The sequence below is a fragment of the Eleutherodactylus coqui genome, chromosome 1 (genome assembly GCF_035609145.1).
Source record: "Eleutherodactylus coqui strain aEleCoq1 chromosome 1, aEleCoq1.hap1, whole genome shotgun sequence".
NCBI classification, from domain to species: domain Eukaryota; kingdom Metazoa; phylum Chordata; class Amphibia; order Anura; family Eleutherodactylidae; genus Eleutherodactylus; species Eleutherodactylus coqui.
This window is the reverse complement of record NC_089837.1, coordinates 290,564,445-290,577,074: the sequence shown is the minus strand read 5'-3', so window position 1 is coordinate 290,577,074 and position 12,630 is coordinate 290,564,445. Positions and strand designations below refer to the sequence as shown.

Here is a 12,630-nt window from a genome sequence, read left to right as displayed (position 1 = left end):
GTTTAGCGCAGCGTTTCAAACGCTGCAGTAAATGCTTTCAAAAGCATGTGAGTGCGGCCTAACGGTGGCGTGACGTCCAAAGTCTACTTTAATTTATGAAAGTATAGAAATCCTCTACTTTTATGGTAAACAAGCGGCACTATTTTTAATGTAATAAATCTTTCAAAGCACGCCTCGCCACGCGTTAGTCAAGCACTGAGCCCCTATACACTTCCAGCCCTGCCATGTAAGAGCTTTAACTTTTGTTGCTTGCTCAATTGCCTTCATTCAGTCAGGGGAAATCATATTAGCAATATAACCCATTATGTTAATACCCTAAAAATTGAAAAGTACCCTGTGGGAAACTACAGTTCTTTGTGGATGCCATGTCCTACAGTTCTGAGCTTGGGAGAGGGAGCATTTACCCTCATGAATACAGCAGACTCAGAATTGAGTTTGCTGTATTTTCATCACTTTTGTTGACTAAATGGCACTTTTTTTTATATTTCTTTTTTTGCGGTTTTGGCCCCTAGGAATTGTTATGTCTGTAATACTGTGCTCATACATGGGTCATCTTATTCGGATGACAGATCTTTTAATCCCATTATGCTTTCCATGCATGACTTACAATCTGGGGAATTAACCCTCTGGCCAGCTTCACACAGGCGAGAAAATCACACGAGATCTGTGCGTTGTGAGATGCACGAATATGAACCCCGTTCTTTTGAATGAGGTCATACACATGAGCCATTTTATTTATTTTTTCTTCCTGTGATGCGAGAAATCGCAGCTTGTCCTATCTTTTGTGCTTGCTCTCGCATCAGCGATTTTTGACATAAAAACGCCTCCCATATTAAACTTCGCATGTTGGCGATATTGCACTCGCCCTTGTGAAGTTGGCCTTAGAAATACCATCTAGTGGATGCCAGGTCTGAGTCAAGTTCTGTAAGCTGACATGGGTAAATGTTGCATTGTTCTTTATACTACAGTTTTCCACATTGTCATAATGGAGATTTTAGAATTGGTGCATTTAACATAAGAGAGTCTGTCTTAAGGTTTCCCTTTTCGTAAAATATTATTCTTCAGATCTGCTGCTTATTAATCCATTTGTTGTTTCTATCTCTAGATGACTTCATATGCGCAACAAGGCCCTGGATCCTATTCTCAGCAGAGCCAGTCACCATACTATAACCAGCAGAGCCTCCACCCTCCACAGCAGCAAACAACACCACCACAAACCCAGTATTCTCAGCAGCAGTCAGCTCCTCAGTCTTACACACAGCAGCAGACGTCCTCTTCTCAGCCACCCTCTAGCCAGCCTGTGCAACCCACCTTCCCCCAGCAACAGCAGTCACCATCTCCATCGCCCTATACGCAACAGCAGCAGGGGCCCCCAACAAGTTCACAAAGCCAGTCGCCATACACCCAGCAAGCTCCACAGTATCCTACATCACAGCAGCAAGGATCATCCTATTCCACATCTGGAGCACAGCAGGGGAGTACCTATACTCAGCAACGCTTCCCTCCACCACAGGTACCAAAGTAGTCTTAGATTTTTATCTGGGTGTATTTGTGTCTTGCTTTTTTTGTTTGTTTGTTCCCACTCTTTTTCTTTCTTTATATAGGTGGGTGACACAATTTTCTAATTGGATTTGAAACTCTGTTTAATCTGTGATTAAAGTGTATACTTTGTGTTGCTGAGAATACCAGTGCTTTACTTATTACCAAATTGTTGATTTGGCTACTTCTAAAGTTTTTACAATCTCTTGTGGTGTTTCATTTGACACTTCTTTGGACCACATATTGAAAGTTCTATGAAAGCTACCAAATTTAAATTCAACGCCGACCCTCAACCTTCTTAAAGAAATTTTAGCAGAACACATTATTCCTTTCCCCATAGGCAATAATTTGCTGATCGGGGGGGGGCTCACTTCTGTGATCCCTGCCGAACTCTAATGGGACTCCAGTGTCCCCTTCTCCTGTCACTGCAAGGGTTGCTTCTTACCCAGCAGTGACGTCACTCTGAATTTAGCCCTGGCCGAGCATGAGCAGTCAGCGATCCATTCATTTCAATAGGAGTGATGGAAATACCCGAGCATGTGCACTGATCAGGTATTCGGGAGTCCCGTTGAAAGTGAATGGAGTTCTGGTCAGCGCTCTGTTCAGAGTGCTGTCATTGCTTGGTAAGAAGCACAACCTCAAACCTCTGCAGTAACAAGAGAACGAGACACTGCAGGCCTGTTCTTGAGATTGGTGGGGGTCTCATCAGTGAGACCCCCACTGATCAAGTTATCCCCTATATTGTGGGTAAGGGATACCTTGTTCTCGTAAAAGCTCCTTTAATTTCTCATGGTCCGTTGCAACCAGTCATACCTTTGAATGTGTAAAAATGGATGGACTGTCTATAAAAAAAAAAAAAGAGGGAAAAAAAAGCTGTAATTCCTAAACTGTTAATGCAGTATTTAAAGGAATGCTGTCTATAGAACAGGAGGTGAATAACTGATTTTTATATACAGTAGCTTTGCGGGTAAAGATTTCGCAAAATTTAATTGATCTGCTTATCAGACCTCTGCTCATCTAGAGGATGAGTGGTCAAAGATCAATAAATTCCCCTAATTTATACATCAATCTACTCTGCAGCTCCCGGCTTATAACCTGATGCCTGCAGATCAAACAAGTTCAATATGACAGGTTATATTTGAACCCCATGATTTGAAGATATACACTGACATTGAGAGCTTTGTTCAAATCCATTGTGGTGGTTTTCAAACACTAAACTATGAAAATCCGTCACTGTCCAAATACTTGTACCTCATTTCTGCATACATTTATTTTGCAGGAGCTCTCTCAGGATTCCTTTACTTCCCAAGCCTCGTCTACCCCATCTCTGGGTTCCAGCAAGGGACAGGAGGATCTCAGCTTGGGGATGCAACCACGGCCCTCTAGCCTTCCAGTGAGTTGATTTTTGCAGACAATTCAAATGAACAGTATTTCTTAAAAGCAACCCTTCAGTCTGACACACAAACGTCTTACCCAGGGATAGGTAAAGGTACATGGCAGGTCTGAAGGCCAATGTTGCGCCTTTAACTGTCATGGCAACCCATCGGCATCCCTAATTTGCATCCCCAACTTTCTCAGTTTAACAATTTAGATGGCATTGTCAGCGTTAACTTCAACATCTAAGGGTTGAATGACCAACCTCTTTCTGATCCTGACTCTTTGCTGTAGTATGCATGCTCCCTGCCCTGACACCTGCAAGTGATGGTGTAGGCACAGCTTCTGTGTTTACGACATTACTGGACCCACATGAGTACTGCATATCTCCTGTGATGTAATATTTTGGGAAAGGGTTAACGTGTAGCATGCTGTAGTGGTATGTATCTGGACATTGGTGTCCTTTACCATGGACATTAGCGTTAACAAAAAAAAGTGTTTGTTTTTTTTTGTTTTTATTTACTTTTTTCATGCAGGAAAAAGTGTAAATGAGGACTAAGGCCTCATGTCCACGGGGAAAATCAGGCCCGCTCCGGATTCTCCATGGAGAATCTGCAGCGGGTCCCTCCTGCCCCGCGGACATGAGCGCTGAAAATAGGAATAAATGAGAATAAACTCTCCTCCCATCCGCTCCGTTTCTTCTCTTCGCGCGGCGTCATCTTCTCTGCGTCGCGGCCGGATCTTCTTTCTTCGGCTCGGCGGATGCGCATGATGACGTCGGTGACGTGCCCCGCGCATGCGCCGTCCCGAAGAAAAAAAGATCCGGCCGCGACGGAGAGAAGATGGGGCCGCGCGAAGAAAAGAAACGGAGCGTGTGAGTAAATCCCGATTTTTGTCTCCCGCGGATCCGGACGGCTTCCATAGGCTTCAATAGAAGCCCGCGGGAGCCGTCCCCGCGGGAGACCCGCATGAAAATGGAGCATGGTCCAGATTTTTTCATGCTCCGTTTTTTTTTAAAATCACTTTTATTGACGATCCGCGGGTATTTATCTACCTGCGGGTGGTCAATGCATCCCTATGGGGTGTGGATCCGCGGGCAGGAGAAGTGTTAAAATCCGCTGCGGATTTTAATTCTTATTTTGCCCGTGGACATGAGCCCTAAGGGTCCTTTTTACATGGGTAGATAAACTACCCATAACTATCAACAATGGATCTAAGATGTAGCATTGAGACAGCGCTAGCTTTATGTCCTGAGACAAAGGTCTTCAGATTTCAGGACTCTACTTTTATCTGGTTCCTGTCCTTCTCCTGTAGCTTCCAGAAAAACCTCAGATTCAGGATCGTGGCATATTAAGAAGGCAGCTCCATCCATACACACATCCAGTGCAATTCATGTACTCGGAGGGTCTACACATCTCATATCAACTGCAATAGATGTTCAAGTAAAAAAGCCATTTAGATGGGAGATTGGCTGTGATTTTAGACCTTAAAATAGCATATTGAAGCTTCTCTTAAATGTATAGAATAGGCGATTAGAAGCCTTTTTGCAATATAATTAGTCCCCCCCCCCCCTCCTTTTTTTTTTTTTTTTTAAATAACCCTATCTATATAGCTATGCAGCTAGAAGTTTTGCTATAGAAATTAATCTTCAGTTACCTCAAAATGGGGCGGAGTTCTTCACTGTGCCTGCACTGTCATTTGTAGTGCTGGCGTAGCGGTTTTATATATGTTGCAATAGCTGCCATTTGAATTATTGAATACATATTTACCCCATAGTATACATCATTTAATAGTAAATCTGGGGGTGTTGTGTGAGGAGAAACCATCCGGGGCTGCTGACTACTTTTCTTCATGTCGCTCCCTCTCCCTGCTGGAACCACAATGCACTCTTAGTGCATCAAACCTGATGCACGGGGACACAAAGTGCAACAGGTGCATTTGGTAGGGGTGCGAGTGTGTAACGTTACACTCTAAGGCGGCAAAATACAGTAAGTACATTACAAACGTTCATATCACGCATCCTACTGATACCTAAAGTTTTGCATTTAGTCCTACTTTTTGCTTCTTTAGAATGGCAACTTATAGCTTCTGTGAATAGGAAGAAATAGTTGTGTTAATATAAAACCATTCTTGTGGCTTTAAGAGACTTAAAGGTGTTGCCCAGGAATTGTTCTTGTCTGATTTTTAGTTTTTTTGCATATGCTGAAAGCTTGCATATTTGGAAAATCTAATTTACTGTGAGGGTTGAATAAATTTGATTGCAACTATATGTAAGAACTGACACTTATCTGGGTTGGGTATCTGCTTCATTTTCTTCTAAGGGGTTGTCCGGCTACATGAGTTTTAAAAAATTAGAGCCAAATGAGTTAAAACAATAAAACGGTACTTGCCTGTCCTCAGCATCGGGTTTTTCCCGGTCTGTGTTGGTGACCGCTGCCTGCCATTCAGAGGCCTCAGCGTCATCGCCCGTTCTTCTGGCGACAGCTCTCACATCCTGGGTGCCATGCTCACGGTGCTGAAGTGCTGGATCACTAGGGCTGAAGACAGGTAAGCACTGTTTTGTTTTAACTCATTTGCCTCTAATGTTAAACTCTTTGTAACTGGACACCCACTGTAATCTTCATTTCCTATTACTTTTTGTTGCGGTTTTGAACGCTTCAGAACCAATTACCAGATTTCCATAGTTGTTGTCGTCTCAACATACAGTGTTGTTAACATACTCTTAATTTGTTCTGGGACAACAAGTTAAACCTTCTGTCCACAACTATACCGGTAAAATGCTGCGGGTCTCCCCACAGCATCTTACCTGTGTTTGTAAATACTGGGTCTCTTTTTTTTTTTATTTTTTATTTTTTTTAAATTTCCTAAATCATTCACTTTTCGTTCATCTATTGTAGGCAGGCATAAAATTCATTGTTGGCTCGTTCACTAATCCTTCGGTTTAAATACTGGTCGTTCTGCCCTTCTCATTCACTTACACAGTAACTGAACGATTTCTCATTTGAACAAGCCAACAATGTATCTGCCTGTATAATCAGGCTGCCCTTACGAACTTGTCATTCACTCGTTTCAAACAATAAATAGCTTGGTGTAATTAAACCCTTAGGCCTCCTTCCCACGAACGGATTTATGCCGCGTAAATTCGCGGCAAAAATCCGCTGCGTTGCCCCCTGCTATTAGGTTCTATTGAACCTAATAGCACAATGCTCACGATGTGGAATTCCACCGCGGAATTCCGCACCATGAAATCTCCCGTCCTCACCCGCAGCATGCTCTATTTGCCGCGGGTGTACGCGCTGATGGCTTCCATTGCAGTCAATGGAAGCCGTCCGTTCACGCTATCTCCCGCTGTAACACAGCGGAAGATAGCGTGAAAACGCTTTCCCGCCTACCACCGTCGCGTCATATGACGCGGCCGGCGCGTCACGTGACACGGCCGGCCGCGTCATGTGACGCGGTGGGCGTGTCACATGACGCGACGGCGGTGGGCGGAGAAGCGTCTTCACGCTATCTTCCGCTGGTAAGTATGGGGTCTCTAAGGGGCGCCGTGACGGGCTTCACTGCGGAATATTCCGCGGCGGAGCCCGTCACGCTCGTGTGAAGCCGGCCTTACACTCAGGTTGTGTAGCAAACAAAATAACGCTTAGTATTTTTTTTTCCCAAAGCTAATATACTTTTCTTTAAAACTAGACCAAACTTCCTGCCTTAGGTGTAATAGAGCAGTAGAAACAGTCAGGAATGAGAGCTGTTGGTTGGTGCAGCTATCACTTCATCTTGCACTTCAACCTCCTCCTGTCTTGGGCTGTATTGATGCTTGAACCGTGATCATTGGCTCCAAGATTCTTGCCTTTGAAATGGGCATAATGTCAATGTTCAAGCTGTCCCCTACAGCCTTTAGCAGCAAGGCCATGGATGTAGGAGATGTGTGGTTGGCAGGGAAAGAGTAATGGTGAGAGAACCTAAACCTCTTCATAAATAAAGGTTGTGTCCTGATGCTAAAATCACCACAGAACCAGACGACTACTTTCCTAGTTACATCTAGTGGTCCTATGGCGTATACTCCACCCTAGAGACAGAGCTGTTTTTTTTCTTCTTTGCACCACATAATTCCTATCAGTTTTGAATATATTTTCTTTTCACGTTCCCTTCTTGGTATTGAGGCCATCCTCTTTTCGGATCCTGGTATCAGCTAGGCTCCCTTGTAGAGGGGCGATCACGTTCCACGCCTTTTTTACATGGAGATTTAATGACCATGTCATTTTGGACCTAGCTTGTAAGGCTGGTATTGATCCTGTTATAGTTACTTTTCACCCTAACATACTAATGACTCAAGTGCTACCATACAGTGAGAAGTTCTCAAATGCGTCCTACGAGGCATACTGATTTCCCATGCCTGTAGATTGAAGAAAATCGGAGCAGGAGATCTCGTGCTTCTTTATGCTAAACTTTTCCAGGTTAGAAACCTTACATAAAAGGGTTTTGACCTCTGACTCCTTGGAATTGCGTCAAACTAGGTTATATCTTCGCCACCTCCTAGATCAGAAAGATGGATGCGCTAGACATCAGCTCCAGCGCCTATATTATGAGTTAGTAGGTAAGTGTCAGGTTACTTGCCCGTGCCCTCCGTCCATGACGCAGCCCCTCTTAAATAATTTCCCTTCACTCCCAACACAAGGGGAATATACATTTCACTACTAAGATATTAGAAGAATTGGTTGATGCAAAAAAGGCCTTTGATTGGGTGCAATATTATAAATCCTCTGTTACACTCTAAATTGGTTCCATCACGAACCAGACAATCGGTGAGGCTGGAGAGCGAGCTCCTTCACATTTACCTAGCTTTACGCTTATGGATTTCTCTACCCCCTAGACCACCTTCCCAGCTGAACTCTTAGGCCTCACGTCCACGGGCATGCACTGTGAAATCCCACAGCGGTTTCCACCCGTGTCCACAGCCATGAGATCAAAATTGTCGTAGTATTCACCTGTCCGGACGCTGCGGATCTCCCCTCCGTCATGGACGGATCTGCTTTCTTCTACCAAGCGTATGTGCTCGGCACACCGACGCTGTGTGTGTGTGTGTGTGTGTGTGTGTGTGTGTATGTATATATCTCCTGCTTCATCCACAGCACAATGGCAGCAGCGGATGTGCCGCGGATCCGAACGGCTTTCATTGACTTCAGCGGAAGCTGTTCTAGCTGGAGATCCGCAAGAAAATGGAGCATCCTGCAATTTGTTCCTGAGCGTGTGATCTGTACCCTGGAAAAAAAATCACATCCGCATGCATTTATTTGCCCTGCGGATGCTAAAGCATCCTTATGGGCTTCTGGAGCTGCGGATCGCCTGCACGGATTTTATAATTAAAATCCGCACGTAGACATTGGGCCTTAGTTCAAGAATCCTGAGCTTTTAGGACAGGAGTTTGATAATCCTTGGTCTCTTCTCTACCCTAAATCCACTCACCCTGTTTTTTCCTAATCCAGCCTTCCAAATGGCTATGACTGCTTCCCACAATTTAGGTTACCAGGCCTCAGCGGCCCTACAGATGCGTCACTAGTTTAGATGGTGGGTCATCTTCTGGAGTTTCCAGGTGGCCAGTCCAGTGGATTGTGGCTATTACGTTTCCAACTTTCGAATTTCTCGGCCAACTTTGAATTTCCATTTAGTGGGATTTAACTCCTCTTTGAAAATCTGTTCCCCCCCCCCCCCCCCCTCCCATTTGGTGGTGTGGCTCTGCAGCCTGCTTCGGAAGACTGGGGGTTACCTCCCTGGTCTCATTTATAATTGCTTGGGAGGCTAAACTAGATTTGACCTTTTTCTACCAAGGATCGGAGTAAGGAGTTATTTCTCACACACATCTATTTCATGTAAACTACAGGACAAACATGGCAAGATCCTTACTGCATGGTACAGGACACCCACCTTGCTCCTTTCATTCTACCTGGAATGTTCTAGCCTTTGCTGGCGTTGTGGTATGCCCTAGGGTCTTCAAATGGCTTGCTTGGTCATCCCATGTCTTTGGGAACGTGGGAGGATTTCCAGCTTGCAGGAGTGTCATGACATGTTTTCTGAGATTTCTAGATTAGATGAGTTTATAGCCCAGTATCAAGACCACTGCAACAAATTTTTACAGCTCTAGTCTCCATGGATTTTGTTTCAGGATGCTCTAGAACTTTCCACTTGGCTATTTAGTCTGTGAATGGTGTTTAAGGTGCAGATTCACCACTACCTTTTGCTCCCATTCAGTCCCCGTCCCCCCCCCCCCCCTTTTTTTTTTTTTTTTTTCTTATATAGTAAATTTGTTGTCCAGTCTGGTTGTAAAATCAGGCACTTTAACTCTTTAACTATGAAAAATTCAGTCTATCCTCGGCGCATTTGAGTGCATATTAAAGGTGGGGCTCATGACCATGTTTTCATCACGCGTCCGTTGCACGGATGTATGACGCGCGGTGAATGGAGTCGGTTAAACTCAATGGACTTTCATTGTTTCATGCACACTGGCTGTAGGCACTGCGTATTGATACACGAGAAATAAATCACAACATGCTCTATTTCTTTGCATGCGGCGTGACCCCTATACCCTTCCATGGGCAGCGTTCTCGTACGCATCCCTGCGCTGAATAGAGCGGGAAATGTAAAACTTTTTTTTTTTTTTTTTTAAATCACACTGCGCGAGTCCGCGAGCGTGTGATACACGGGCATGCGCATTGCCATGTACAATCTCTGCCGGCAGAGCGTATGGCTGCAAAATCTGTAAAACACGTAGGTAAGGCCCACAACATTGTATACCTATGGCTGTGTACATGAGCCCTTACTCTTCTATGTTATGCGTTGTCTGTTCTTAATACCGTTCCCCCAAAATAAGACCTACCCTGAAAATAAGCCCCAGCATAATTTTTCAGGATTTGCGAGAAGGCTTGAAATAAAAGCTCTACCCCGAAAACGAGCCCTAGTTACAGTTCATAAAAAAGGGCAATAGAAATGCATTTTTTCAGCACTCTTCACACTGGTCAGCTGGGTCACCTACCCAGCACATTCTGTCCAGGTCCTACCCAATGTTTTCCAGAGTCACGGCGCGATTTCCACAGCCCGTGGCTCAGCTAATCAATGCAGCTCTCAAAAAAACAATTACAACCATCGCTTTGTGGAGGCGGGATTTATGACTCCCGTAACCATGAAGTGATCCTGTGTGGGCAGCCGAGGGCTTTGTCTGCATTCTTACCGCTCAGAATACGCAGTAAAACACAGATAACAAAGGTGTGAGCGACCATAAGGGTTGGAAGTGCCAGTCTCTTGCACACAAATTGAGTAGTCCAGCTGTTATCAATAGGACACCCCCTGAAAATAAGCCCTAGCACATCTTTTGTAGCAAAAGTTATATAAGACCCTGCCTTTTTTGGGGGGAAACCAGGGTAAGTGTGATTACACTGTAGAAACGAGATTTACATTAAGAGGTTTTAATGTACAGTATTGGAAAGAATGTCAATAGTTTAGTTTTTGTTTCTAAAATATTACTGTCTGCACAGGATCTCTCTGGCTCAATTGATGACCTCCCAATGGGTGCTGAGGGTGCTCTAAGTCCAGGTGTCAGCACTTCTGGGATCTCCAGCAGTCAGGGCGAACAGAGCAATCCAGCTCAGTCACCATTCTCTCCCCATACATCACCCCACTTGCCTGGAATCAGGGGACCTTCACCCTCCCCTGTTGGCTCTCCAGCCAGTGTGGCACCTTCTCGGTCTGGTCCGCTGTCCCCGACATCTGTGCCAGGTGAGTGCATTAATGAGTTTCCTTTTTCCCATTGTGTGATAAGTTTGACTCCTTCCTGCACACTTGCGGAAACAAATTGCGGTATCCACAAGCGGAGGAAAAATCGCAGCATGCAGAAGTTTGTGGGGGAAGAAAAAATCTGTACCGCGCATGTCTTACTGCTCACCGTGTGGACCATCCTTGGTACAGATTGAAAACGAAAGTGCGCGGATGCCACTGCCCCCAGGGCCAGATTTCGCCCTGGGATTCAGAATGCGAAGTCCGGCCCTGCCGTATGCAAGCGGCCTTAGTGTTGTAATTTTTTTTTTGCTTATTTTAATAGGAACACAGATGCCACCGCGTCCTCCTAGTGGACAGTCAGATGGTTTAATTCACCCTACTATGAACCAGGCTGGTCTTGGGCAAGACAGAGGTGAGATGTGTAATGGTTTTTAATTCAGAAATAAACTTTCACTTTAAAAAGCACTAGTTTGTCAGTTACTCAAAATAGACAAACAAATATAAACTCTTCAGTAAGTTAACTTGTTGTCTGATTCCCAGGGTACATGCAGAGGAATACTCAGATACCTCAGTATGGATCTCCACAGCCTAGTCAAGCACTTTCTCCTCGCCAGTCAACTGGCGGCCAGATGCATGCTGGAATGGGACCCTATCAGCAGAATTCTATGGGTAGCTATGGACCTCAGGGAGGACAATATGGTCCTCAAGGTGTGTGGTTTAATGCAAGTAGCCTTTATAAACCAAATGTACTAATTTTGTACATTATGTGTGTTTTTGTTTTTAATCTGTTATGTGACAAGTCATATATTTATGCTTTCCTCTTCACAGGGGGGTACCCCAGGCAGCCGAATTATAATACCATGGCAAATGCAGGATATACAGGAGGTGGTATGGCTCCTCTTGTTGCAAGTGGTCAGATGCACAGCCAAGGAGGCATGCCACAGTATGGAGGACGTATGAGCCATTCAGCAATGGGCAATCGACCATATGGTCCAAATATGGGGAACATGCCACCGCAAGTTGGAAGTGGGATGTGTCCACCTCCTGGTATGAACCGTAAAGCACAAGAGCCTGCTGGAATGCATGGCACTGCCAACTCCATACAGAACAGGTAGGAATTCTAAACTTCATAATCATAAATTAATTGATCATTTTGTTTAATGGTATTTGCTTATTGATGATATCTTATTTTTCCAGGTCACCTGGTTACCCTAACATGAATCAAGCTGGGATGATGGGAGCTGGACCTCCATATGGTCAAGGAATGAACAGTATGGCTGCAATGATGAATACACAGGGACCTCCCTATATGGGAGGCAACATGGCCAACAACTCAGGTAAGCGTTATTTTGATAGTGTGTTTTGCAGTTAAATCTAGCTTTTGCTTCACGATCAATGAATAATAATTTCTTTGACAGGCATGGCTGGGAGTCCAGAACTCATGGGACTCTCAGATGTTAAACTGACCCCAACTCCCAAGATGAATAATAAAGCGGATGGAACACCTAAAGCTGAGACCAAATCAAAGGTACTTTAAAAGTGGAGAGGGAAATCCTTTTTATACTTCCAGTTTTTTGTGTTTTTTTGGGGGCCACATTTACTTATCTTTGCCTGCAATCTGTTACTTTTAACAGCTTTTTTTTTTTTTTTTGTTCTAAAAGTGACCCATAAAACCAGAGAATTAACATGTTACATTCTTTAAAGGTGCTGAAAATTGAATGAAAGCATGTAGTTCTCACAGTTTCATGGCATATGTTAAATTGTTGTGGGCTTTAATACTGATTTCTGGTATCTAACAAAAATAGCAATGGAATCCTCGGTTGATACTTTATAATGGCTAAATGAAAAGAAGACAAGTTTTTAACATTTGGGGCTCTCAGACTTATGGTCCTTATGTAGGTGAAAAAGGGCAGAAGCTTAGAATGAGCTTCACACAAAATGGAAATTTAC

General features: G+C 44.2%; 1 protein-coding gene across 1 annotated transcript in view; it reads left to right on the top strand.

Moving 5' to 3' along the window:
* ARID1A (AT-rich interaction domain 1A) overlaps positions 1 to 12,630 on the top strand; it is a 56,806-nt gene that overhangs the window by 33,112 nt on the left and 11,064 nt on the right. Inside the window, exons 3-10 of the mRNA XM_066572980.1 lie at positions 1,106 to 1,513; positions 2,819 to 2,932; positions 10,440 to 10,680; positions 11,003 to 11,092; positions 11,221 to 11,388; positions 11,509 to 11,791; positions 11,878 to 12,017; positions 12,099 to 12,208. Of these exons, the coding sequence (XP_066429077.1) occupies positions 1,106 to 1,513; positions 2,819 to 2,932; positions 10,440 to 10,680; positions 11,003 to 11,092; positions 11,221 to 11,388; positions 11,509 to 11,791; positions 11,878 to 12,017; positions 12,099 to 12,208 (1,554 nt within the window). The remainder of the gene's footprint in view (positions 1 to 1,105; positions 1,514 to 2,818; positions 2,933 to 10,439; positions 10,681 to 11,002; positions 11,093 to 11,220; positions 11,389 to 11,508; positions 11,792 to 11,877; positions 12,018 to 12,098; positions 12,209 to 12,630) is intronic.